We start from the raw sequence: 26,237 nt of genomic DNA on the forward strand, positions 1-26,237 counted from the left end.
GTCTCAGCAGTGATTGGTGTGTTTGTGTGGAGAGTGGTGTGTTTGTGTGGAGAGTCTCAGCAGTGATTGGTGTGTTTGTGTGGAGAGTGGTGTGTTTGTGTGGAGAGTCTCAGCAGTGATTGGTGTGTTTGTGTGGAAAGTCTCAGCAGTGATTGGTGTGTTTGTGTGGAGAGTCTCAGCAGTGATTGGTGTGTTTGTGTGGAGAGTGGTGTGTTTGTGTGGAGAGTCTCAGCAGTGATTGGTGTGTTTGTGTGGAGAGTGGTGTGTTTGTGTGGAGAGTCTCAGCAGTGATTGGTGTGTTTGTGTGGAAAGTCTCAGCAGTGATTGGTGTGTTTGTGTGGAGAGTCTCAGCAGTGATTGGTGTGTTTGTGTGGAGAGTGGTGTGTTTGTGTGGAGAGTCTCAGCAGTGATTGGTGTGTTTGTGTGGAAAGTCTCAGCAGTGATTGGTGTGTTTGTGTGGAGAGTCTCAGCAGTGATTGGTGTGTTTGTGTGGAGAGTCTCAGCAGTGATTGGTCTCAGCAGTGATTGGTGTGTGTGTGTGTGTGTGTGTGTGTGTGTGTGTGTGTGTGTGGAGAGTCTCAGCAGTGATTGGTGTGTTTGTGTGGAGAGTCTCAGCAGTGATTGGTGTGTTTGTGTGGAGAGTCTCAGCAGTGATTGGTGTGTGTGTGTGTGTGTGTGTGTGTGTGTGTGTGTCTGTGTGTGGAGAGTCTCAGCAGTGATTGGTGTGTTTTTGTGCAGTCTGAGCAGTGATTGGTGTGTTTGTGTGGAGAGTCTCAGCAGTGATTGGTGTGTGTGTGTGTGTGTGGAGTCTCAGCAGTGATTGGTGTGTTTATGTGGAGAGTCTCAGCAGTGATTGGTGTGTGTGTGTGTGTGTGTGTGTGTGTGTGGACTGTGGAGAGTGGTGTGTTTGTATGGAGAGTCTCAGCAGTGATTGCTGTGTGTGTGTGTGTTTGTGTGGAGAGTCTCAGCAGTGATTGGTCTCAGCAGTGATTGGTGTGTGTGTGTGTGTGTGTGGAGTCTCAGCAGTGATTGGTGTGTTTGTGTGGAGAGTCTCAGCAGTGATTGGTGTGTGTGTGTGTGTGTGTGTGTGTGTGTGTGTGTGTGTGTGTGTGTGTGTGTGTGTGTGTGTGTGTGTGTGTGTGTGTGTGGAGAGTCTCAGCAGTGATTGGTGTGTTTGTGTGCAGTCTGAGCAGTGATTGGTGTGTTTGTGTGGAGAGTCTCAGCAGTGATTGGTGTGTTTGTGTGGAGAGTCTCAGCAGTGATTGGTGTGTGTGTGTGTGTGTGTGGAGTCAGCAGTGATTTGTGTGTGTGTGTGGAGTCTCAGCAGTGATTGGTGTGTGTGTGTGTGTGTGTGTGTGTGTGGAGTCTCAATAGTGATTGGTGTGTGTGTGTGTGGAGTCTCAGCAGTGATTGGTGTGTTTGTGTGGAGTCTCAGCAGTGATTGGTTTGTGTGGAGAGTCTCAGCAGTGATTGGTGTGTTTGTGTTGAGAGTCTCAGCAGTGATTGGTGTGTTTGTGTGGAGAGTCTCAGCAGTGATTGGTGTGTTTGTGTGCAGTCTGAGCAGTGATTGGTGTGTTTGTGTTCAGTCTGAGCAGTGATTGGTGTGTTTGTATGGAGAGTCTCAGCAGTGATTGGTGTGTTTGTGTGGAGAGTCTCAGCAGTGATTGGTGTGTGTGTGTGTGTGTGTGTGTGTGTGTGTGTGTGTGTGTGTGTGTGTGTGTGTGTGTGTGTGTGTGTGTGTGTGTGGAGAGTCTGAGCAGTGATTGGTGAGTTTGTGTGGAGAGTCTCAGCAGTGATTGGTGTGTTTGTGTGTGGAGTCTCAGCAGTGATTGGTGTGTTTGTGTGGAGAGTCTCAGCAGTGATTGGTGTGTGTGTTGTGTTCAGGATACCGGACTGACGCCCCCGTCTCCTCTGTTGGGCCAGAAGCCTCTTCAGCTGTTAGAGGTCAAGGCTCGAGGACGCTTCGGCTGCGTCTGGAAGGCTCAGCTGCTCAACCAACCGGTGGCGGTCAAAATCTTCCCTGTTCAGGTATCTTAGAGATTCCATGTCATTACTGTTTGCACATGTTGCCTCTTCAGCTTCAGTATAGAAGATATTTTCAAGGCTTTAACATTTATAATTTGTTAAAAACAAGTTAATAATTTGTTTTAGTGACAGAAGCTTCCACAGCACAAACCGAATAACAGTGAGAAACGATAATTCAGAAAGAAAACGACACTAAAAATAATAAAAATAGAAAAAGTAAATTGGAAAAAAACAATATACAAAAAAAAAATACAAAAACAGACAATCGACGGTATATGTATGTACAGGTATGTTATTTACAAATGCAAGGAAACGTGTGTACGGAAGTATGGTGTGTTAAATAAATAAATCTTCTGAGGTCTAATTTGGTAGCTGAGCCGAACCAGACAGTTATAGAAGTGCAGAGGAGAGACTCGATGACTGCAGAGTAGCTCCTGTTGCAGGTTGAACTTCCTCAGCTCGAGAAGGAAGAACAGTCTCTGCAAGGCTGAGTCAATGTGAGTGTCCCACTTCATGTCCTCAGAGATGGTGGAGGCCAGGAACCTGAATGACCTCTGTGATGTTGAGTGAGAATAATGCTGGGGTGTTTCTCTTGAAGTCCACAATAATCTCCACTGTTTTGAGTGTGTTAAGATCCTACACCAGTCTGCCAACTCTTTAACCTCCTGTCTGTAAGCTGACTTGTCACCGTCCTGGATGAGGCTGATGTGTGGGGTGGCGTCTGCATACTTCAGGAGCTTGACAGAGGGGTCTGAGCAGTGGGAGAAGAGCAGTGTGGAGAAGAGCAGTGTGGAGAGAGCAGTGGGAGAAGAGCAGTGTGGAGAGAGCAGTGGGAGAAGAGCAGTGTGGAGAAGAGCAGTGGGAGAAGAGCAGTGGGGAGAGAGCAGTGTGGAGAAGAGCAGTGGGAGAAGAGCAGTGGGAGAAGAGCAGTGAGGAGAAGAGCAGTGAGGAGAAGAGCAGTGGGAGAAGAGAAGTGTGGAGAGAGCAGTGTGGAGAATAGCAGTGGGGAGAAGAGCAGTGGGAGAAGAGCAGTGGGAGAAGAGCAGTGGGGAGAGAGCAGTGTGGAGAGAGCAGTGAGGAGAAGAGCAGTGTGGAGAGAGCAGTGTGGAGAAGAGCAGTGGGAGAAGAGCAGTGGGAGAAGAGCAGTGAGGAGAAGAGCAGTGAGGAGAAGAGCAGTGGGGATAGAGCAGTGGGAGAAGAGCAGTGGGGATAAGAGCAGTGGGGATAAGAGCAGTGTGGAGAGAGCAGTGGGGAGAGAGCAGTGGGGAGAAGAGCAGTGAGGAAAAGAGCAGTGAGGAGAAGAGCAGTGTGGAGAGAGCAGTGGGGATAAGAGCAGTGGGGAGAAGAGCAGTGTGGAGAGAGCAGTGTGGAGAGAGCAGTGGGGATAGAGCAGTGGGAGAAGAGCAGTGAGGAGAAGAGCAGTGAGGAGAAGAGCAGTGGGAGAAGAGCAGTGAGGAAAAGAGCAGTGTGGAGAAGAGCAGTGTGGAGAGAGCAGTGGGGAGAGAGCAGTGTGGAGAGAGCAGTGGGGAGAAGAGCAGTGAGGAGAAGAGCAGTGAGGAGAAGAGCAGTGTGGAGAGAGCAGTGGGGATAAGAGCAGTGGGGAGAAGAGCAGTGTGGAGAGAGCAGTGGGGAGAGAGCAGTGTGGAGAGAGCAGTGTGGAGAGAGCAGTGGGGAGAGAGCAGTGTGGAGAAGAGCAGTGGGGAGAGAGCAGTGGGGAGAGAGCAGTGTGGAGAAGAGCAGTGGGGAGAGAGCAGTGGGAGAAGAGCAGTGTGGAGAGAGCAGTGGGAGAAGAGCAGTGTGGAGAGAGCAGTGGAGAGAGCAGTTTGGAGAGAGCAGTGTGGAGAAGAGCAGTGGGAGAAGAGCAGTGTGGAGAGAGCAGTGGGAGAAGAGCAGTGGGGAGAGAGCAGTGAGGAGAAGAGCAGTGTGGAGAGAGCAGTGTGGAGAGAGCAGTGGGAGAAGAGCAGTGTGGAGAAGAGCAGTGTGGAGAGAGCAATGGGGAGGAGAGCAGTGGGGAGGAGAGCAGTGAGGAGAAGAGCAGTGTGGAGAAGAGCAGTGTGGAGAGAGCAGTGGGGAGAGAGCAGTGTGGAGAGAGCAGTGTGGAGAGAGCAGTGGGGAGAAGAGCAGTGGGGATAAGAGCAGTGAGGAGAAGAGCAGTGTGGAGAGAGCAGTGTGGAGAAGAGCAGTGTGGAGAGAGCAGTGGGAGAAGAGCAGTGGGGAGAGAGCAGTGGGGAGAGAGCAGTGGGGAGAGAGCAGTGTGGAGAGAGCAGTGTGGAGAGAGCAGTGGGAGAAGAGCAGTGGGGATAAGAGCAGTGGGGAGAAGATCAGTGAGGAGAAGGGCAGTGTGGAGAGAGCAGTGAGGAGAAGAGCAGTGGGGATAAGAGCAGTGGGGAGAAGAGCAGTGTGGAGAGAGCAGTGGGGAGAAGAGCAGTGGGGAGAAGAGCAGTGGGGAGAAGAGCAGTGTGGAGAGAGCAGTGAGGAGAAGAGCAGTGGGGAGAAGAGCAGTGGGGAGAAGAGCAGTGTGGAGAGAGCAGTGAGGAGAAGAGCAGTGGGGAGAAGAGCAGTGGGGAGAAGAGCAGTGAGGAGAAGAGCAGTGTGGAGAGAGCAGTGTGGAGAGAGCAGTGTGGAGAGAGCAGTGTGGAGAGAGCAGTGTGGAGAGAGCAGTGGGGAGAGAGCAGTGTGGAGAAGAGCAGTGGGGAGAGAGCAGTGTGGAGAGAGCAGTGTGGAGAGAGCAGTGGGGAGAGAGCAGTGTGGAGAAGAGCAGTGGGGAGAGAGCAGTGGGGAGAGAGCAGTGTGGAGAAGAGCAGTGGGAGAAGAGCAGTGTGGAGAGAGCAGTGGGAGAAGAGCAGTGTGGAGAGAGCAGTGGAGAGAGCAGTTTGGAGAGAGCAGTGTGGAGAAGAGCAGTGGGAGAAGAGCAGTGTGGAGAGAGCAGTGGGAGAAGAGCAGTGGGGAGAGAGCAGTGAGGAGAAGAGCAGTGTGGAGAGAGCAGTGTGGAGAGAGCAGTGGGAGAAGAGCAGTGTGGAGAAGAGCAGTGTGGAGAGAGCAATGGGGAGAGAGCAGTGGGGAGAGAGCAGTGAGGAGAAGAGCAGTGTGGAGAGAGCAGTGTGGAGAAGAGCAGTGGGAGAAGAGCAGTGGGAGAAGAGCAGTGAGGAGAAGAGCAGTGAGGAGAAGAGCAGTGGGGAGAGAGCAGTGGGGATAGAGCAGTGGGAGAAGAGCAGTGGGGATAAGAGCAGTGTGGAGAGAGCAGTGGGGAGAGAGCAGTGTGGAGAGAGCAGTGGGGAGAAGAGCAGTGAGGAAAAGAGCAGTGAGGAGAAGAGCAGTGTGGAGAGAGCAGTGGGGATAAGAGCAGTGGGGAGAAGAGCAGTGGGGAGAAGAGCAGTGTGGAGAGAGCAGTGTGGAGAGAGCAGTGGGGATAGAGCAGTGGGAGAAGAGCAGTGAGGAGAAGAGCAGTGAGGAGAAGAGCAGTGGGGAGAGAGCAGTGGGAAAAGAGCAGTGTGGAGAAGAGCAGTGTGGAGAGAGCAGTGGGGAGAGAGCAGTGTGGAGAGAGCAGTGGGGAGAAGAGCAGTGAGGAGAAGAGCAGTGAGGAGAAGAGCAGTGTGGAGAGAGCAGTGGGGATAAGAGCAGTGGGGAGGAGAGCAGTGGGGAGGAGAGCAGTGAGGAGAAGAGCAGTGTGGAGAAGAGCAGTGTGGAGAGAGCAGTGGGGAGAGAGCAGTGTGGAGAGAGCAGTGTGGAGAGAGCAGTGGGGAGAAGAGCAGTGGGGATAAGAGCAGTGAGGAGAAGAGCAGTGTGGAGAGAGCAGTGTGGAGAAGAGCAGTGTGGAGAGAGCAGTGGGAGAAGAGCAGTGGGGAGAGAGCAGTGGGGAGAGAGCAGTGGGGAGAGAGCAGTGTGGAGAGAGCAGTGTGGAGAGAGCAGTGGGAGAAGAGCAGTGGGGATAAGAGCAGTGGGGAGAAGATCAGTGAGGAGAAGGGCAGTGTGGAGAGAGCAGTGAGGAGAAGAGCAGTGGGGATAAGAGCAGTGGGGAGAAGAGCAGTGTGGAGAGAGCAGTGGGGAGAAGAGCAGTGGGGAGAAGAGCAGTGGGGAGAAGAGCAGTGTGGAGAGAGCAGTGAGGAGAAGAGCAGTGGGGAGAAGAGCAGTGGGGAGAAGAGCAGTGTGGAGAGAGCAGTGAGGAGAAGAGCAGTGGGGAGAAGAGCAGTGGGGAGAAGAGCAGTGAGGAGAAGAGCAGTGTGGAGAGAGCAGTGTGGAGAGAGCAGTGGGAGAAGAGCAGTGGGGAGAAGAGCATTGTGGAGAAGAGCATTGTGGAGAAGAGCAGTGTGGAGAAGAGAAGTGGGAGAAGAGCAGTGTGGAGAAGAGCAGTGTGGAGAAGAGCAGTGTGGAGAGAGCAGTGTGGAGAGAGCAGTGGGAGAAGAGCAGTGTGGAGAAGAGCAGTGTGGAGAGAGCAGTGTGGAGAGAGCAGTGGGGAGAGAGCAGTGGGGAGAAGAGCAGTGGGGAGAAGAGCAGTGGGGAGAGAGCAGTGAGGAGAAGAGCAGTGGGGAGAAGAGCAGTGGGGAGAAGAGCAGTCGGGAGAAGAGCAATGGGAGAAGAGCAGTGGGGAGAAGAGAAGTGGGGAGAGAGCAGTGGGAGAAGAGCAGTGTGGAGAGAGCAGTGTGGAGAGAGCAGTGGGGAGAAGAGCAGTGGGGAGAAGAGCAGTGGGGAGAAGAGCAGTGAGGAGAAGAGCAGTGTGGAGAGAGCAGTGTGGAGAGAGCAGTGGGAGAAGAGCAGTGGGGAGAGAGCAGTGTGGAAAGAGCAGTGTGGAGAGAGCAGTGGGAGAAGAGCAGTGGGGATAAGAGCAGTGGGGAGAAGATCAGTGGGGATAAGAGCAGTGGGGAGAAGATCAGTGAGGAGAAGAGCAGTGTGGAGAGAGCAGTGAGGAGAAGAGCAGTGGGGATAAGAGCAGTGGGGAGAAGAGCAGTGTGGAGAGAGCAGTGAGGAGAAGAGCAGTTGGGAGAAGAGCAGTGGGGAGAAGAGCAGTGTGGAGAGAGCAGTGAGGAGAAGAGCAGTGGGGAGAAGAGCAGTGGGGAGAAGAGCAGTGAGGAGAAGAGCAGTGTGTAGAGAGCAGTGTGGAGAGAGCAGTGTGGAGAGAGCAGTGGGAGAAGAGCAGTGGGGAGAAGAGAGGTGGGAGAAGAGCATTGTGGAGAAGAGCAGTGTGGAGAAGAGCAGTGGGAGAAGAGCAGTGTGGAGAAGAGCAGTGTGGAGAAGAGCAGTGTGGAGAAGAGCAGTGTGGAGAGAGCAGTGTGGAGAGAGCAGTGGGGAGAAGAGCAGTGGGAGAAGAGCAGTGGGAGAAGAGCAGTGTGGAGAGAGCAGTGTGGAGAGAGCAGTGGGGAGAAGAGCAGTGTGGAGAGAGCAGTGGGGAGAAGAGCAGTGGGGAGAAGAGCAGTGTGGAGAGAGCAGTGTGGAGAGAGCAATGGGGAGAGAGCAGTGGGGAGAGAGCAGTGGGAGAAGAGCAGTGGGAGAAGAGCAGTGAGGAGAAGAGCAGTGAGGAGAAGAGCAGTGGGGATAGAGCAGTGGGAGAAGAGCAGTGGGGATAAGAGCAGTGGGGATAAGAGCAGTGTGGAGAGAGCAGTGGGGAGAGAGCAGTGGGGAGAAGAGCAGTGAGGAAAAGAGCAGTGTGGAGAGAGCAGTGGGGATAAGAGCAGTGGGGAGAAGAGCAGTGTGGAGAGAGCAGTGGGGAGAAGAGCAGTGGGGAGAAGAGCAGTGTGGAGAGAGCAGTGTGGAGAGAGCAGTGGGGATAGAGCAGTGGGAGAAGAGCAGTGAGGAGAAGAGCAGTGGGAGAAGAGCAGTGGGGAGAGAGCAGTGTGGAGAGAGCAGTGTGGAGAAGAGCAGTGTGGAGAGAGCAGTGAGGAGAAGAGCAGTGAGGAGAGAGCAGTGTGGAGAAGAGCAGTGGGGAGAGAGCAGTGTGGAGAAGAGCAGTGGGGAGAGAGCAGTGGGGAGAGAGCAGTGTGGAGAGAGCAGTGTGGAGAGAGCAGTGTGGAGAGAGCAGTGGGAGAAGAGCAGTGGGGAGAGAGCAGTGTGGAGAGAGCAGTGTGGAGAGAGCAGTGGGAGAGAGCAGTGTGGAGAAGAGCAGTGGGGAGAGAGCAGTGGGGAGAGAGCAGTGTGGAGAAGAGCAGTGGGGAGAGAGCAGTGTGGAGAGAGCAGTGTGGAGAGAGCAGTGGGGAGAGAGCAGTGTGGAGAAGAGCAGTGGGGAGAGAGCAGTGTGGAGAGAGCAGTGTGGAGAGAGCAGTGGGGAGAGAGCAGTGTGGAGAAGAGCAGTGGGGAGAGAGCAGTGTGGAGAAGAGCAGTGGGGAGAGAGCAGTGGGAGAAGAGCAGTGTGGAGAGAGCAGTGGGAGAAGAGCAGTGTGGAGAGAGCAGTGGAGAGAGCAGTGTGGAGAGAGCAGTGTGGAGAAGAGCAGTGGGAGAAGAGCAGTGGGAGAAGAGCAGTGTGGAGAGAGCAGTGGGAGAAGAGCAGTGGGGAGAGAGCAGTGAGGAGAAGAGCAGTGTGGAGAGAGCAGTGTGGAGAGAGCAGTGGGAGAAGAGCAGTGTGGAGAAGAGCAGTGGGGAGAAGAGTAGTGTGGAGAGAGCAATGGGGAGAGAGCAGTGGGGAGAGAGCAGTGTGGAGAGAGCAGTGAGGAGAAGAGCAGTGTGGAGAAGAGCAGTGGGAGAAGAGCAGTGGGAGAAGAGCAGTGAGGAGAAGAGCAGTGGGGAGAGAGCAGTGGGGATAGAGCAGTGGGAGAAGAGCAGTGGGGATAAGAGCAGTGGGGATAAGAGCAGTGTGGAGAGAGCAGTGGGGAGAGAGCAGTGTGGAGAGAGCAGTGGGGAGAAGAGCAGTGAGGAAAAGAGCAGTGTGGAGAGAGCAATGGGGAGAGAGCAGTGGGAGAAGAGCAGTGTGGAGAGAGCAGTGGGAGAAGAGCAGTGGGGAGAAGAGCAGTGTGGAGAGAGCAGTGTGGAGAGAGCAGTGTGGAGAAGAGCAGTGGGAGAAGAGCAGTGTGGAGAAGAGCAGTGGGAGAAGAGCAGTGGGAGAAGAGCAGTGGGGAGAGAGCAGTGTGGAGAGAGCAGTGTGGAGAAGAGCAGTGTGGAGAGAGCAGTGAGGAGAAGAGCAGTGAGGAGAGAGCAGTGTGGAGAAGAGCAGTGGGGAGAGAGCAGTGTGGAGAAGAGCAGTGGGGAGAGAGCAGTGGGGAGAGAGCAGTGTGGAGAGAGCAGTGTGGAGAGAGCAGTGGGGAGAGAGCAGTGGGAGAAGAGCAGTTGGGAGAGAGCAGTGTGGAGAGAGCAGTGTGGAGAGAGCAGTGGGAGAGAGCAGTGTGGAGAAGAGCAGTGGGGAGAGAGCAGTGGGGAGAGAGCAGTGTGGAGAAGAGCAGTGGGGAAAAAGCAGTGTGGAGAGAGCAGTGTGGAGAGAGCAGTGGGGAGAGAGCAGTGTGGAGAAGAGCAGTGGGGAGAGAGCAGTGTGGAGAGAGCAGTGTGGAGAGAGCAGTGGGGAGAGAGCAGTGTGGAGAAGAGCAGTGGGGAGAGAGCAGTGGGGAGAGAGCAGTGTGGAGAAGAGCAGTGGGGAGAGAGCAGTGGGAGAAGAGCAGTGTGGAGAGAGCAGTGGGAGAAGAGCAGTGTGGAGAGAGCAGTGGAGAGAGCAGTGTGGAGAGAGCAGTGTGGAGAAGAGCAGTGGGAGAAGAGCAGTGGGAGAAGAGCAGTGTGGAGAGAGCAGTGGGAGAAGAGCAGTGGGGAGAGAGCAGTGAGGAGAAGAGCAGTGTGGAGAGAGCAGTGTGGAGAGAGCAGTGGGAGAAGAGCAGTGTGGAGAAGAGCAGTGGGGAGAAGAGCAGTGTGGAGAGAGCAATGGGGAGAGAGCAGTGGGGAGAGAGCAGTGTGGAGAGAGCAGTGAGGAGAAGAGCAGTGTGGAGAGAGCAGTGTGGAGAAGAGCAGTGGGAGAAGAGCAGTGGGAGAAGAGCAGTGAGGAGAAGAGCAGTGAGGAGAAGAGCAGTGGGGATAGAGCAGTGGGAGAAGAGCAGTGGGGATAAGAGCAGTGGGGATAAGAGCAGTGTGGAGAGAGCAGTGGGGAGAGAGCAGTGGGGAGAAGAGCAGTGAGGAAAAGAGCAGTGAGGAGAAGAGCAGTGTGGAGAGAGCAGTGGGGATAAGAGCAGTGGGGAGAAGAGCAGTGTGGAGAGAGCAGTGTGGAGAGAGCAGTGGGGATAGAGCAGTGGGAGAAGAGCAGTGAGGAGAAGAGCAGTGAGGAGAAGAGCAGTGGGAGAAGAGCAGTGAGGAAAAGAGCAGTGTGGAGAAGAGCAGTGTGGAGAGAGCAGTGGGGAGAGAGCAGTGTGGAGAGAGCAGTGGGGAGAAGAGCAGTGAGGAGAAGAGCAGTGAGGAGAAGAGCAGTGTGGAGAGAGCAGTGGGGATAAGAGCAGTGGGGAGAAGAGCAGTGTGGAGAGAGCAGTGTGGAGAGAGCAGTGTGGAGAGAGCAGTGGGGAGAGAGCAGTGTGGAGAAGAGCAGTGGGGAGAGAGCAGTGGGGAGAGAGCAGTGTGGAGAAGAGCAGTGGGGAGAGAGCAGTGGGAGAAGAGCAGTGTGGAGAGAGCAGTGGGAGAAGAGCAGTGTGGAGAGAGCAGTGGAGAGAGCAGTTTGGAGAGAGCAGTGTGGAGAAGAGCAGTGGGAGAAGAGCAGTGTGGAGAGAGCAGTGGGAGAAGAGCAGTGGGGAGAGAGCAGTGAGGAGAAGAGCAGTGTGGAGAGAGCAGTGTGGAGAGAGCAGTGGGAGAAGAGCAGTGTGGAGAAGAGCAGTGTGGAGAGAGCAATGGGGAGGAGAGCAGTGGGGAGGAGAGCAGTGAGGAGAAGAGCAGTGTGGAGAAGAGCAGTGTGGAGAGAGCAGTGGGGAGAGAGCAGTGTGGAGAGAGCAGTGTGGAGAGAGCAGTGGGGAGAAGAGCAGTGGGGATAAGAGCAGTGAGGAGAAGAGCAGTGTGGAGAGAGCAGTGTGGAGAAGAGCAGTGTGGAGAGAGCAGTGGGGAGAGAGCAGTGGGGAGAGAGCAGTGGGGAGAGAGCAGTGTGGAGAGAGCAGTGTGGAGAGAGCAGTGTGGAGAGAGCAGTGGGGATAAGAGCAGTGGGGAGAAGATCAGTGAGGAGAAGGGCAGTGTGGAGAGAGCAGTGAGGAGAAGAGCAGTGGGGATAAGAGCAGTGGGGAGAAGAGCAGTGTGGAGAGAGCAGTGGGGAGAAGAGCAGTGGGGAGAAGAGCAGTGGGGAGAAGAGCAGTGTGGAGAGAGCAGTGAGGAGAAGAGCAGTGGGGAGAAGAGCAGTGGGGAGAAGAGCAGTGTGGAGAGAGCAGTGAGGAGAAGAGCAGTGGGGAGAAGAGCAGTGGGGAGAAGAGCAGTGAGGAGAAGAGCAGTGTGGAGAGAGCAGTGTGGAGAGAGCAGTGTGGAGAGAGCAGTGTGGAGAGAGCAGTGTGGAGAGAGCAGTGGGGAGAGAGCAGTGGGGAGAGAGCAGTGTGGAGAGAGCAGTGTGGAGAGAGCAGTGGGGAGAGAGCAGTGTGGAGAAGAGCAGTGGGGAGAGAGCAGTGGGGAGAGAGCAGTGTGGAGAAGAGCAGTGGGGAGAGAGCAGTGGGAGAAGAGCAGTGTGGAGAGAGCAGTGGGAGAAGAGCAGTGTGGAGAGAGCAGTGGAGAGAGCAGTTTGGAGAGAGCAGTGTGGAGAAGAGCAGTGGGAGAAGAGCAGTGTGGAGAGAGCAGTGGGAGAAGAGCAGTGGGGAGAGAGCAGTGTGGAGAGAGCAGTGTGGAGAGAGCAGTGGGAGAAGAGCAGTGTGGAGAAGAGCAGTGTGGAGAAGAGCAGTGTGGAGAGAGCAATGGGGAGAGAGCAGTGGGGAGAGAGCAGTGAGGAGAAGAGCAGTGTGGAGAGAGCAGTGTGGAGAAGAGCAGTGGGAGAAGAGCAGTGGGAGAAGAGCAGTGAGGAGAAGAGCAGTGAGGAGAAGAGCAGTGGGGAGAGAGCAGTGGGGATAGAGCAGTGGGAGAAGAGCAGTGGGGATAAGAGCAGTGTGGAGAGAGCAGTGGGGAGAGAGCAGTGTGGAGAGAGCAGTGGGGAGAAGAGCAGTGAGGAAAAGAGCAGTGAGGAGAAGAGCAGTGTGGAGAGAGCAGTGGGGATAAGAGCAGTGGGGAGAAGAGCAGTGGGGAGAAGAGCAGTGTGGAGAGAGCAGTGTGGAGAGAGCAGTGGGGATAGAGCAGTGGGAGAAGAGCAGTGAGGAGAAGAGCAGTGAGGAGAAGAGCAGTGGGGAGAGAGCAGTGGGAAAAGAGCAGTGTGGAGAAGAGCAGTGTGGAGAGAGCAGTGGGGAGAGAGCAGTGTGGAGAGAGCAGTGGGGAGAAGAGCAGTGAGGAGAAGAGCAGTGAGGAGAAGAGCAGTGTGGAGAGAGCAGTGGGGATAAGAGCAGTGGGGAGGAGAGCAGTGGGGAGGAGAGCAGTGAGGAGAAGAGCAGTGTGGAGAAGAGCAGTGTGGAGAGAGCAGTGGGGAGAGAGCAGTGTGGAGAGAGCAGTGTGGAGAGAGCAGTGGGGAGAAGAGCAGTGGGGATAAGAGCAGTGGGGAGAAGAGCAGTGTGGAGAGAGCAGTGTGGAGAGAGCAGTGGGAGAAGAGCAGTGGGGAGAGAGCAGTGGGGAGAGAGCAGTGGGGAGAGAGCAGTGTGGAGAGAGCAGTGTGGAGAGAGCAGTGGGAGAAGAGCAGTGGGGATAAGAGCAGTGGGGAGAAGATCAGTGAGGAGAAGGGCAGTGTGGAGAGAGCAGTGAGGAGAAGAGCAGTGGGGATAAGAGCAGTGGGGAGAAGAGCAGTGTGGAGAGAGCAGTGGGGAGAAGAGCAGTGGGGAGAAGAGCAGTGGGGAGAAGAGCAGTGTGGAGAGAGCAGTGAGGAGAAGAGCAGTGGGGAGAAGAGCAGTGGGGAGAAGAGCAGTGTGGAGAGAGCAGTGAGGAGAAGAGCAGTGGGGAGAAGAGCAGTGGGGAGAAGAGCAGTGAGGAGAAGAGCAGTGTGGAGAGAGCAGTGTGGAGAGAGCAGTGGGAGAAGAGCAGTGGGGAGAAGAGCATTGTGGAGAAGAGCATTGTGGAGAAGAGCAGTGTGGAGAAGAGAAGTGGGAGAAGAGCAGTGTGGAGAAGAGCAGTGTGGAGAAGAGCAGTGTGGAGAAGAGCAGTGTGGAGAGAGCAGTGTGGAGAGAGCAGTGGGAGAAGAGCAGTGTGGAGAAGAGCAGTGTGGAGAGAGCAGTGTGGAGAGAGCAGTGGGGAGAGAGCAGTGGGGAGAAGAGCAGTGGGGAGAAGAGCAGTGGGGAGAAGAGCAGTGGGGAGAAGAGCAGTGTGGAGAGAGCAGTGGGGAGAAGAGCAGTGGGGAGAAGAGCAGTGGGGAGAAGAGCAGTCGGGAGAAGAGCAATGGGAGAAGAGCAGTGGGGAGAAGAGAAGTGGGGAGAGAGCAGTGGGAGAAGAGCAGTGTGGAGAGAGCAGTGTGGAGAGAGCAGTGTGGAGAAGAGCAGTGGGGAGAAGAGCAGTGGGGAGAAGAGCAGTGAGGAGAAGAGCAGTGTGGAGAGAGCAGTGTGGAGAGAGCAGTGGGAGAAGAGCAGTGGGGAGAGAGCAGTGTGGAGAGAGCAGTGTGGAGAGAGCAGTGGGAGAAGAGCAGTGGGGATAAGAGCAGTGGGGAGAAGATCAGTGGGGATAAGAGCAGTGGGGAGAAGATCAGTGAGGAGAAGAGCAGTGTGGAGAGAGCAGTGAGGAGAAGAGCAGTGGGGATAAGAGCAGTGGGGAGAAGAGCAGTGTGGAGAGAGCAGTGAGGAGAAGAGCAGTTGGGAGAAGAGCAGTGGGGAGAAGAGCAGTGTGGAGAGAGCAGTGAGGAGAAGAGCAGTGGGGAGAAGAGCAGTGGGGAGAAGAGCAGTGAGGAGAAGAGCAGTGTGTAGAGAGCAGTGTGGAGAGAGCAGTGTGGAGAGAGCAGTGGGAGAAGAGCAGTGGGGAGAAGAGAGGTGGGAGAAGAGCATTGTGGAGAAGAGCAGTGTGGAGAAGAGCAGTGGGAGAAGAGCAGTGTGGAGAAGAGCAGTGTGGAGAAGAGCAGTGTGGAGAAGAGCAGTGTGGAGAGAGCAGTGTGGAGAGAGCAGTGGGGAGAAGAGCAGTGGGAGAAGAGCAGTGGGAGAAGAGCAGTGTGGAGAGAGCAGTGTGGAGAGAGCAGTGGGGAGAAGAGCAGTGTGGAGAGAGCAGTGGGGAGAAGAGCAGTGGGGAGAAGAGCAGTGTGGAGAGAGCAGTGTGGAGAGAGCAATGGGGAGAGAGCAGTGGGGAGAGAGCAGTGGGAGAAGAGCAGTGGGAGAAGAGCAGTGAGGAGAAGAGCAGTGAGGAGAAGAGCAGTGGGGATAGAGCAGTGGGAGAAGAGCAGTGGGGATAAGAGCAGTGGGGATAAGAGCAGTGTGGAGAGAGCAGTGGGGAGAAGAGCAGTGAGGAAAAGAGCAGTGTGGAGAGAGCAGTGGGGATAAGAGCAGTGGGGAGAAGAGCAGTGTGGAGAGAGCAGTGGGGAGAAGAGCAGTGGGGAGAAGAGCAGTGTGGAGAGAGCAGTGTGGAGAGAGCAGTGGGGATAGAGCAGTGGGAGAAGAGCAGTGAGGAGAAGAGCAGTGAGGAGAAGAGCAGTGGGAGAAGAGCAGTGAGGAAAAGAGCAGTGTGGAGAAGAGCAGTGTGGAGAGAGCAGTGGGGAGAGAGCAGTGTGGAGAGAGCAGTGGGGAGAAGAGCAGTGAGGAGAAGAGCAGTGAGGAGAAGAGCAGTGTGGAGAGAGCAGTGGGGATAAGAGCAGTGGGGAGAAGAGCAGTGTGGAGAGAGCAGTGGGGAGGAGAGCAGTGTGGAGAAGAGCAGTGTGGAGAGAGCAGTGTGGAGAGAGCAGTGTGGAGAGAGCAGTGTGGAGAGAGCAGTGGGGAGAGAGCAGTGTGGAGAAGAGCAGTGGGGAGAGAGCAGTGTGGAGAGAGCAGTGTGGAGAGAGCAGTGGGGAGAGAGCAGTGTGGAGAAGAGCAGTGGGGAGAGAGCAGTGGGGAGAGAGCAGTGTGGAGAAGAGCAGTGTGGAGAAGAGCAGTGTGGAGAAGAGCAGTGTGGAGAAGAGCAGTGTGGAGAGAGCAGTGTGGAGAGAGCAGTGGGGAGAAGAGCAGTGGGAGAAGAGCAGTGGGAGAAGAGCAGTGTGGAGAGAGCAGTGTGGAGAGAGCAGTGAGGAGAAGAGCAGTGGGGAGAAGAGCAGTGGGGAGAAGAGCAGTGGGGAGAAGAGCAGTCGGGAGAAGAGCAATGGGAGAAGAGCAGTGGGGAGAAGAGAAGTGGGGAGAGAGCAGTGGGAGAAGAGAAGTGTGGAGAGAGCAGTGGGGAGAGAGCAGTGTGGAGAAGAGCAGTGTGGAGAGAGCAGTGGGAGAAGAGCAGTGTGGAGAGAGCAGTGAGGAGAGAGCAGTGGGGATAGAGCAGTGGGGAAAGAGCAGGGGGGAGAAGAGAAGTGGGGGGAGAGAGCAGTGGGGGGAGAGAGCAGTGTGGAGAGAGCAGTGGGAGAAGAGAAGTGGGGAGAGAGCAGTGGGAGAAGAGCAGTGGGAGAAGAGCAGTGGGGAGAGAGCAGTGGGAGAAGAGCAGTGGGAGAAGAGAAGTGGGGAGAGAGCAGTGGGAGAAGAGCAGTGGGAGAAGAGCAGTGTGGAGAAGAGCAGTGGGAGAAGAGCAGTGGGAGAAGAGCAGTGGGGAGAGAGCAGTGGGAGAAGAGCAGTGGGGAGAAGAGCAGTGGGAGAAGAGCAGTCGGGAGAGAGCAGTGGGAGGAGAGCAGTGGGGAGAGAGCAGTGGGGAGAGAGCAGTGGGAGAAGAGCAGTGGGGAGAGAGCAGTGGGGACAGAGCAGTGGGGAGAGAGCAGTGGGGAAAGAGCAGTGGGGAAAGAGCAGTGTGGAGAGAGCAGTGGGAGAAGAGCAGTGGGGATAAGAGCAGTGGGGAGAAGATCAGTGAGGAGAAGAGCAGTGTGGAGAGAGCAGTGAGGAGAAGAGCAGTGTGGAGAGAGCAGTGGGGACAGAGCAGTGGGGAGAGAGCAGTGGGGAGAAGAGCAGTGTGGAGAGAGCAGTGTGGAGAGAGCAGTGTGGAGAGAGCAGTGTGGAGAGAGCAGTGGGAGAAGAGCAGTGGGGAGAGAGCAGTGGGGAGAGAGCAGTGGGGAGACAGCAGTGGGGAGAGAGCAGTGTGGAGAGAGCAGTGTGGAGAGAGCAGTGGGAGAAGAGCAGTGGGGAGAGAGCAGTGGGGAGAGAGCAGTGGGGAGAAGAGCAGTGGGGAGAGAGCAGTGGGAGAAGAGCAGTGAGGAGAAGAGCAGTGAGGAGAAGAGCAGTGGGAGAAGAGCAGTGAGGAAAAGAGCAGTGTGGAGAAGAGCAGTGTGGAGAGAGCAGTGGGGAGAGAGCAGTGTGGAGAGAGCAGTGGGGAGAAGAGCAGTGAGGAGAAGAGCAGTGAGGAGAAGAGCAGTGTGGAGAGAGCAGTGGGGATAAGAGCAGTGGGGAGAAGAGCAGTGTGGAGAGAGCAGTGGGGAGGAGAGCAGTGTGGAGAAGAGCAGTGTGGAGAGAGCAGTGTGGAGAGAGCAGTGTGGAGAGAGCAGTGTGGAGAGAGCAGTGGGGAGAGAGCAGTGTGGAGAAGAGCAGTGGGGAGAGAGCAGTGTGGAGAGAGCAGTGTGGAGAGAGCAGTGTGGAGAAGAGCAGTGGGGAGAGAGCAGTGGGGAGAGAGCAGTGGGGAGAGAGCAGTGGGGAGAGAGCAGTGGGGAGAGAGCAGTGTGGAGAAGAGCAGTGGGGAGAGAGCAGTGGGAGAAGAGCAGTGTGGAGAGAGCAGTGGGAGGAGAGCAGTGTGGAGAGAGCAGTGGAGAGAGCAGTGTGGAGAAGAGCAGTGGGAGAAGAGCAGTGTGGAGAGAGCAGTGGGGAGAGAGCAGTGAGGAAAGAGCAGTGTGGAGAGAGCAGTGGGAGAAGAGCAGTGGGGATAAGAGCAGTGGGGAGAAGATCAGTGAGGAGAAGGGCAGTGTGGAGAGAGCAGTGAGGAGAAGAGCAGTGGGGATAAGAGCAGTGGGGAGAAGAGCAGTGTGGAGAGAGCAGTGGGGAGAAGAGCAGTGGGGAGAAGAGCAGTGGGGAGAAGAGCAGTGTGGAGAGAGCAGTGGGAGAAGAGCAGTGGGGATAAGAGCAGTGGGGAGAAGATCAGTGGGGATAAGAGCAGTGGGGAGAAGATCAGTGAGGAGAAGAGCAGTGTGGAGAGAGCAGTGAGGAGAAGAGCAGTGGGGATAAGAGCAGTGGGGAGAAGAGCAGTGTGGAGAGAGCAGTGAGGAGAAGAGCAGTTGGGAGAAGAGCAGTGGGGAGAAGAGCAGTGTGGAGAGAGCAGTGAGGAGAAGAGCAGTGGGGAGAAGAGCAGTGGGGAGAAGAGCAGTGAGGAGAAGAGCAGTGTGTAGAGAGCAGTGTGGAGAGAGCAGTGTGGAGAGAGCAGTGGGAGAAGAGCAGTGGGGAGAAGAGAGGTGGGAGAAGAGCATTGTGGAGAAGAGCAGTGTGGAGAAGAGCAGTGGGAGAAGAGCAGTGTGGAGAAGAGCAGTGTGGAGAAGAGCAGTGTGGAGAAGAGCAGTGTGGAGAGAGCAGTGTGGAGAGAGCAGTGGGGAGAAGAGCAGTGGGAGAAGAGCAGTGGGAGAAGAGCAGTGTGGAGAGAGCAGTGTGGAGAGAGCAGTGGGGAGAAGAGCAGTGTGGAGAGAGCAGTGGGGAGAAGAGCAGTGGGGAGAAGAGCAGTGTGGAGAGAGCAGTGTGGAGAGAGCAATGGGGAGAGAGCAGTGGGGAGAGAGCAGTGGGAGAAGAGCAGTGGGAGAAGAGCAGTGAGGAGAAGAGCAGTGAGGAGAAGAGCAGTGGGGATAGAGCAGTGGGAGAAGAGCAGTGTGGAGAGAGCAGTGAGGAGAAGAGCAGTGGGGAGAAGAGCAGTGGGGAGAAGAGCAGTCGGGAGAAGAGCAGTGTGGAGAGAGCAGTGAGGAGAAGAGCAGTGGGGAGAAGAGCAGTGGGGAGAAGAGCAGTCGGGAGAAGAGCAATGGGAGAAGAGCAGTGGGGAGAAGAGAAGTGGGGAGAGAGCAGTGGGAGAAGAGCAGTGTGGAGAGAGCAGTGTGGAGAGAGCAGTGTGGAGAAGAGCAGTGGGGAGAAGAGCAGTGGGGAGAAGAGCAGTGAGGAGAAGAGCAGTGTGGAGAGAGCAGTGTGGAGAGAGCAGTGGGAGAAGAGCAGTGGGGAGAGAGCAGTGTGGAAAGAGCAGTGTGGAGAGAGCAGTGGGAGAAGAGCAGTGGGGATAAGAGCAGTGGGGAGAAGATCAGTGAGGAGAAGAGCAGTGTGGAGAGAGCAGTGAGGAGAAGAGCAGTGGGGATAAGAGCAGTGGGGAGAAGAGCAGTGTGGAGAGAGCAGTGAGGAGAAGAGCAGTTGGGAGAAGAGCAGTGGGGAGAAGAGCAGTGTGGAGAGAGCAGTGAGGAGAAGAGCAGTGGGGAGAAGAGCAGTGGGGAGAAGAGCAGTGAGGAGAAGAGCAGTGTGTAGAGAGCAGTGTGGAGAGAGCAGTGTGGAGAGAGCAGTGGGAGAAGAGCAGTGGGGAGAAGAGAGGTGGGAGAAGAGCATTGTGGAGAAGAGCAGTGTGGAGAAGAGCAGTGGGAGAAGAGCAGTGTGGAGAAGAGCAGTGTGGAGAAGAGCAGTGTGGAGAAGAGCAGTGTGGAGAGAGCAGTGTGGAGAGAGCAGTGGGGAGAAGAGCAGTGGGAGAAGAGCAGTGTGGAGAGAGCAGTGTGGAGAGAGCAGTGGGGAGAAGAGCAGTGTGGAGAGAGCAGTGGGGAGAAGAGCAGTGGGGAGAAGAGCAGTGTGGAGAGAGCAGTGTGGAGAGAGCAATGGGGAGAGAGCAGTGGGGAGAGAGCAGTGGGAGAAGAGCAGTGGGAGAAGAGCAGTGAGGAGAAGAGCAGTGAGGAGAAGAGCAGTGGGGATAGAGCAGTGGGAGAAGAGCAGTGGGGATAAGAGCAGTGGGGATAAGAGCAGTGTGGAGAGAGCAGTGGGGAGAGAGCAGTGGGGAGAAGAGCAGTGAGGAAAAGAGCAGTGTGGAGAGAGCAGTGGGGATAAGAGCAGTGGGGATAAGAGCAGTGTGGAGAGAGCAGTGGGGAGAAGAGCAGTGGGGAGAAGAGCAGTGTGGAGAGAGCAGTGTGGAGAGAGCAGTGGGGATAGAGCAGTGGGAGAAGAGCAGTGAGGAGAAGAGCAGTGAGGAGAAGAGCAGTGGGAGAAGAGCAGTGAGGAAAAGAGCAGTGTGGAGAAGAGCAGTGTGGAGAGAGCAGTGGGGAGAGAGCAGTGTGGAGAGAGCAGTGGGGAGAAGAGCAGTGAGGAGAAGAGCAGTGAGGAGAAGAGCAGTGTGGAGAGAGCAGTGGGGATAAGAGCAGTGGGGAGAAGAGCAGTGTGGAGAGAGCAGTGGGGAGGAGAGCAGTGTGGAGAAGAGCAGTGTGGAGAGAGCAGTGTGGAGAGAGCAGTGTGGAGAGAGCAGTGTGGAGAGAGCAGTGGGGAGAGAGCAGTGTGGAGAAGAGCAGTGGGGAGAGAGCAGTGTGGAGAGAGCAGTGTGGAGAGAGCAGTGGGGAGAGAGCAGTGTGGAGAAGAGCAGTGGGGAGAGAGCAGTGGGGAGAGAGCAGTGTGGAGAAGAGCAGTGTGGAGAAGAGCAGTGTGGAGAAGAGCAGTGTGGAGAAGAGCAGTGTGGAGAGAGCAGTGTGGAGAGAGCAGTGGGGAGAAGAGCAGTGGGAGAAGAGCAGTGGGAGAAGAGCAGTGTGGAGAGAGCAGTGTGGAGAGAGCAGTGTGGAGAGAGCAGTGAGGAGAAGAGCAGTGGGGAGAAGAGCAGTGGGGAGAAGAGCAGTGGGGAGAAGAGCAGTCGGGAGAAGAGCAATGGGAGAAGAGCAGTGGGGAGAAGAGAAGTGGGGAGAGAGCAGTGGGAGAAGAGAAGTGTGGAGAGAGCAGTGGGGAGAGAGCAGTGTGGAGAAGAGCAGTGTGGAGAGAGCAGTGGGAGAAGAGCAGTGTGGAGAGAGCAGTGAGGAGAGAGCAGTGGGGATAGAGCAGTGGGGAAAGAGCAGGGGGGAGAAGAGAAGTGGGGGGAGAGAGCAGTGGGGGGAGAGAGCAGTGTGGAGAGAGCAGTGGGAGAAGAGAAGTGGGGAGAGAGCAGTGGGAGAAGAGCAGTGGGAGAAGAGCAGTGGGGAGAGAGCAGTGGGAGAAGAGCAGTGGGAGAAGAGAAGTGGGGAGAGAGCAGTGGGAGAAGAGCAGTGGGAGAAGAGCAGTGTGGAGAAGAGCAGTGGGAGAAGAGCAGTGGGAGAAGAGCAGTGGGGAGAGAGCAGTGGGAGAAGAGCAGTGGGGAGAAGAGCAGTGGGAGAAGAGCAGTCGGGAGAGAGCAGTGGGAGGAGAGCAGTGGGGAGAGAGCAGTGGGGAGAGAGCAGTGGGAGAAGAGCAGTGGGGAGAGAGCAGTGGGGACAGAGCAGTGGGGAGAGAGCAGTGGGGAAAGAGCAGTGGGGAAAGAGCAGTGTGGAGAGAGCAGTGGGAGAAGAGCAGTGGGGATAAGAGCAGTGGGGAGAAGATCAGTGAGGAGAAGAGCAGTGTGGAGAGAGCAGTGAGGAGAAGAGCAGTGTGGAGAGAGCAGTGGGGACAGAGCAGTGGGGAGAGAGCAGTGGGGAGAAGAGCAGTGTGGAGAGAGCAGTGTGGAGAGAGCAGTGTGGAGAGAGCAGTGGGAGAAGAGCAGTGGGGAGAGAGCAGTGGGGAGAGAGCAGTGGGGAGACAGCAGTGGGGAGAGAGCAGTGTGGAGAGAGCAGTGTGGAGAGAGCAGTGGGAGAAGAGCAGTGGGGAGAGAGCAGTGGGGAGAGAGCAGTGGGGAGAAGAGCAGTGGGGAGAGAGCAGTGGGAGAAGAGCAGTGGGGAGAGGAGCAGTGGGGAGAGAGCAGTGGGGAGAGAGCAGTGGGGAGAGAGCAGTGTGGAGAAGAGCAGTGGGGAGAGAGCAGTGGGAGAAGAGCAGTGTGGAGAGAGCAGTGGGAGAAGAGCAGTGTGGAGAGAGCAGTGGAGAGAGCAGTTTGGAGAGAGCAGTGTGGAGAAGAGCAGTGGGAGAAGAGCAGTGGGAGAAGAGCAGTGTGGAGAGAGCAGTGGGAGAAGAGCAGTGGGGAGAGAGCAGTGAGGAGAAGAGCAGTGTGGAGAGAGCAGTGTGGAGAGAGCAGTGGGAGAAGAGCAGTGTGGAGAAGAGCAGTGTGGAGAAGAGCAGTGGGGAGAAGAGCAGTGTGGAGAGAGCAATGGGGAGAGAGCAGTGGGGAGAGAGCAGTGGGAGAAGAGCAGTGGGAGAAGAGCAGTGAGGAGAAGAGCAGTGAGGAGAAGAGCAGTGGGGATAGAGCAGTGGGAGAAGAGCAGTGGGGATAAGAGCAGTGGGGATAAGAGCAGTGTGGAGAGAGCAGTGGGGAGAGAGCAGTGGGGAGAAGAGCAGTGAGGAAAAGAGCAGTGTGGAGAGAGCAGTGGGGATAAGAGCAGTGGGGAGAAGAGCAGTGTGGAGAGAGCAGTGTGGAGAGAGCAGTGGGGAGAAGAGCAGTGGGGAGAAGAGCAGTGTGGAGAGAGCAGTGTGGAGAGAGCAGTGGGGATAGAGCAGTGGGAGAAGAGCAGTGAGGAGAAGAGCAGTGAGGAGAAGAGCAGTGGGAGAAGAGCAGTGAGGAAAAGAGCAGTGTGGAGAAGAGCAGTGTGGAGAGAGCAGTGGGGAGAGAGCAGTGTGGAGAGAGCAGTGGGGAGAAGAGCAGTGAGGAGAAGAGCAGTGAGGAGAAGAGCAGTGTGGAGAGAGCAGTGGGGATAAGAGCAGTGGGGAGAAGAGCAGTGTGGAGAGAGCAGTGGGGAGGAGAGCAGTGTGGAGAAGAGCAGTGTGGAGAGAGCAGTGTGGAGAGAGCAGTGTGGAGAGAGCAGTGTGGAGAGAGCAGTGGGGAGAGAGCAGTGTGGAGAAGAGCAGTGGGGAGAGAGCAGTGTGGAGAGAGCAGTGTGGAGAGAGCAGTGTGGAGAAGAGCAGTGGGGAGAGAGCAGTGGGGAGAGAGCAGTGGGGAGAGAGCAGTGTGGAGAAGAGCAGTGGGGAGAGAGCAGTGGGAGAAGAGCAGTGTGGAGAGAGCAGTGGGAGGAGAGCAGTGTGGAGAGAGCAGTGGAGAGAGCAGTGTGGAGAAGAGCAGTGGGAGAAGAGCAGTGTGGAGAGAGCAGTGGGAGAAGAGCAGTGGGGAAAGAGCAGTGTGGAGAGAGCAGTGGGAGAAGAGCAGTGGGGATAAGAGCAGTGGGGAGAAGATCAGTGAGGAGAAGGGCAGTGTGGAGAGAGCAGTGAGGAGAAGAGCAGTGGGGATAAGAGCAGTGGGGAGAAGAGCAGTGTGGAGAGAGCAGTGGGGAGAAGAGCAGTGGGCAGAAGAGCAGTGGGGAGAAGAGCAGTGTGGAGAGAGCAGTGGGAGAAGAGCAGTGGGGATAAGAGCAGTGGGGAGAAGATCAGTGGGGATAAGAGCAGTGGGGAGAAGATCAGTGAGGAGAAGAGCAGTGTGGAGAGAGCAGTGAGGAGAAGAGCAGTGGGGATAAGAGCAGTGGGGAGAAGAGCAGTGTGGAGAGAGCAGTGAGGAGAAGAGCAGTTGGGAGAAGAGCAGTGGGGAGAAGAGCAGTGTGGAGAGAGCAGTGAGGAGAAGAGCAGTGGGGAGAAGAGCAGTGGGGAGAAGAGCAGTGAGGAGAAGAGCAGTGTGTAGAGAGCAGTGTGGAGAGAGCAGTGTGGAGAGAGCAGTGGGAGAAGAGCAGTGGGGAGAAGAGAGGTGGGAGAAGAGCATTGTGGAGAAGAGCAGTGTGGAGAAGAGCAGTGGGAGAAGAGCAGTGTGGAGAAGAGCAGTGTGGAGAAGAGCAGTGTGGAGAAGAGCAGTGTGGAGAGAGCAGTGTGGAGAGAGCAGTGGGGAGAAGAGCAGTGGGGAGAAGAGCAGTGGGAGAAGAGCAGTGGGAGAAGAGCAGTGTGGAGAGAGCAGTGTGGAGAGAGCAGTGGGGAGAAGAGCAGTGTGGAGAGAGCAGTGGGGAGAAGAGCAGTGGGGAGAAGAGCAGTGTGGAGAGAGCAGTGTGGAGAGAGCAATGGGGAGAGAGCAGTGGGGAGAGAGCAGTGGGAGAAGAGCAGTGGGAGAAGAGCAGTGAGGAGAAGAGCAGTGAGGAGAAGAGCAGTGGGGATAGAGCAGTGGGAGAAGAGCAGTGGGGATAAGAGCAGTGGGGATAAGAGCAGTGTGGAGAGAGCAGTGGGGAGAGAGCAGTGGGGAGAAGAGCAGTGAGGAAAAGAGCAGTGTGGAGAGAGCAGTGGGGATAAGAGCAGTGGGGAGAAGAGCAGTGTGGAGAGAGCAGTGGGGAGAAGAGCAGTGGGGAGAAGAGCAGTGTGGAGAGAGCAGTGGGGATAGAGCAGTGGGAGAAGAGCAGTGAGTAGAAGAGCAGTGAGGAGAAGAGCAGTGGGAGAAGAGCAGTGAGGAAAAGAGCAGTGTGGAGAAGAGCAGTGTGGAGAGAGCAGTGGGGAGAGAGCAGTGTGGAGAGAGCAGTGGGGAGAAGAGCAGTGAGGAGAAGAGCAGTGAGGAGAAGAGCAGTGTGGAGAGAGCAGTGGGGATAAGAGCAGTGGGGAGAAGAGCAGTGTGGAGAGAGCAGTGGGGAGGAGAGCAGTGTGGAGAAGAGCAGTGTGGAGAGAGCAGTGTGGAGAGAGCAGTGTGGAGAGAGCAGTGTGGAGAGAGCAGTGGGGAGAGAGCAGTGGGGAGAGAGCAGTGGGGAGAGAGCAGTGTGGAGAGAGCAGTGTGGAGAGAGCAGTGGGGAGAGAGCAGTGTGGAGAGAGCAGTGGGGAGAGAGCAGTGGGAGAAGAGCAGTGGGGAGAGAGCAGTGTGGAGAGAGCAGTGGGGAGAAGAGCAGTGGGGAGAAGAGCAGTCGGGAGAAGAGCAATGGGAGAAGAGCAGTGGGGAGAAGAGAAGTGGGGAGAGAGCAGTGGGAGAAGAGAAGTGTGGAGAGAGCAGTGGGGAGAGAGCAGTGTGGAGAAGAGCAGTGTGGAGAGAGCAGTGGGAGAAGAGCAGTGTGGAGAGAGCAGTGAGGAGAGAGCAGTGGGGATAGAGCAGTGGGGAAAGAGCAGGGGGGAGAAGAGAAGTGGGGGGAGAGAGCAGTGGGGGGAGAGAGCAGTGTGGAGAGAGCAGTGGGAGAAGAGAAGTGGGGAGAGAGCAGTGGGAGAAGAGCAGTGGGAGAAGAGCAGTGGGGAGAGAGCAGTGGGAGAAGAGCAGTGGGAGAAGAGAAGTGGGGAGAGAGCAGTGGGAGAAGAGCAGTGGGAGAAGAGCAGTGTGGAGAAGAGCAGTGGGAGAAGAGCAGTGGGAGAAGAGCAGTGGGGAGAGAGCAGTGGGAGAAGAGCAGTGGGGAGAAGAGCAGTGGGAGAAGAGCAGTCGGGAGGAGAGCAGTGGGGAGAGAGCAGTGGGGAGAGAGCAGTGGGAGAAGAGCAGTGGGGAGAGAGCAGTGGGGACAGAGCAGTGGGGAGAGAGCAGTGGGGAAAGAGCAGTGTGGAGAGAGCAGTGGGAGAAGAGCAGTGGGGATAAGAGCAGTGGGGAGAAGATCAGTGAGGAGAAGAGCAGTGTGGAGAGAGCAGTGAGGAGAAGAGCAGTGTGGAGAGAGCAGTGGGGACAGAGCAGTGGGGAGAGAGCAGTGGGGAGAAGAGCAGTGTGGAGAGAGCAGTGTGGAGAGAGCAGTGTGGAGAGAGCAGTGGGAGAAGAGCAGTGGGGAGAGAGCAGTGGGGAGAGAGCAGTGGGGAGACAGCAGTGGGGAGAGAGCAGTGTGGAGAGAGCAGTGGGAGAAGAGCAGTGGGGAGAGAGCAGTGGGGAGAGAGCAGTGGGGAGAAGAGCAGTGGGGAGAAGAGCAGTGGGGAGAGAGCAGTGGGAGAAGAGCAGTGGGGAGAGGAGCAGTGGGGAGAGAGCAGTGGGGAGAGAGCAGTGGGGAGAGAGCAGTGTGGAGAAGAGCAGTGGGAGAAGAGCAGTGTGGAGAGAGCAGTGGGAGAAGAGCAGTGTGGAGAGAGCAGTGGAGAGAGCAGTGTGGAGAAGAGCAGTGGGAGAAGAGCAGTGGGAGAAGAGCAGTGTGGAGAGAGCAGTGGGAGAAGAGCAGTGGGGAGAGAGCAGTGAGGAGAAGAGCAGTGTGGAGAGAGCAGTGTGGAGAGAGCAGTGGGAGAAGAGCAGTGTGGAGAAGAGCAGTGTGGAGAAGAGCAGTGGGGAGAAGAGCAGTGTGGAGAGAGCAATGGGGAGAGAGCAGTGGAGAGAGAGCAGTGGGAGAAGAGCAGTGGGAGAAGAGCAGTGAGGAGAAGAGCAGTGAGGAGAAGAGCAGTGGGGATAGAGCAGTGGGAGAAGAGCAGTGGGGATAAGAGCAGTGGGGATAAGAGCAGTGTGGAGAGAGCAGTGGGGAGAGAGCAGTGGGGAGAAGAGCAGTGAGGAAAAGAGCAGTGTGGAGAGAGCAGTGGGGATAAGAGCAGTGGGGAGAAGAGCAGTGTGGAGAGAGCAGTGTGGAGAGAGCAGTGGGGAGAAGAGCAGTGGGGAGAAGAGCAGTGTGGAGAGAGCAGTGTGGAGAGAGCAGTGGGGATAGAGCAGTGGGAGAAGAGCAGTGAGGAGAAGAGCAGTGAGGAGAAGAGCAGTGGGAGAAGAGCAGTGAGGAAAAGAGCAGTGTGGAGAAGAGCAGTGTGGAGAGAGCAGTGGGGAGAGAGCAGTGTGGAGAGAGCAGTGGGGAGAAGAGCAGTGAGGAGAAGAGCAGTGAGGAGAAGAGCAGTGTGGAGAGAGCAGTGGGGATAAGAGCAGTGGGGAGAAGAGCAGTGTGGAGAGAGCAGTGGGGAGGAGAGCAGTGTGGAGAAGAGCAGTGTGGAGAGAGCAGTGTGGAGAGAGCAGTGTGGAGAGAGCAGTGTGGAGAGAGCAGTGGGGAGAGAGCAGTGTGGAGAAGAGCAGTGGGGAGAGAGCAGTGTGGAGAGAGCAGTGTGGAGAGAGCAGTGGGGAGAGAGCAGTGTGGAGAAGAGCAGTGGGGAGAGAGCAGTGGGGAGAGAGCAGTGTGGAGAAGAGCAGTGGGGAGAGAGCAGTGGGAGAAGAGCAGTGTGGAGAGAGCAGTGGGAGAAGAGCAGTGTGGAGAGAGCAGTGGAGAGAGCAGTTTGGAGAGAGCAGTGGGAGAAGAGCAGTGTGGAGAGAGCAGTGGGAGAAGAGCAGTGGGGAGAGAGCAGTGAGGAAAGAGCAGTGTGGAGAGAGCAGTGGGAGAAGAGCAG

At 56.2% G+C, this 26,237-nt stretch overlaps 1 protein-coding gene across 1 annotated transcript in view; it reads left to right on the forward strand.

Moving 5' to 3' along the window:
* acvr2ab (activin A receptor type 2Ab) overlaps positions 1 to 26,237 on the forward strand; it is a 133,575-nt gene that overhangs the window by 74,186 nt on the left and 33,152 nt on the right. The window contains exon 5 of the mRNA XM_081380320.1: positions 1,885 to 2,028. Coding sequence (XP_081236446.1) covers positions 1,885 to 2,028 — 144 coding nt within the window. The remainder of the gene's footprint in view (positions 1 to 1,884; positions 2,029 to 26,237) is intronic.

Source organism: Scardinius erythrophthalmus, assembly GCF_964197995.2.
Source record: "Scardinius erythrophthalmus genome assembly, chromosome: 12".
NCBI lineage: Eukaryota > Metazoa > Chordata > Actinopteri > Cypriniformes > Leuciscidae > Scardinius > Scardinius erythrophthalmus.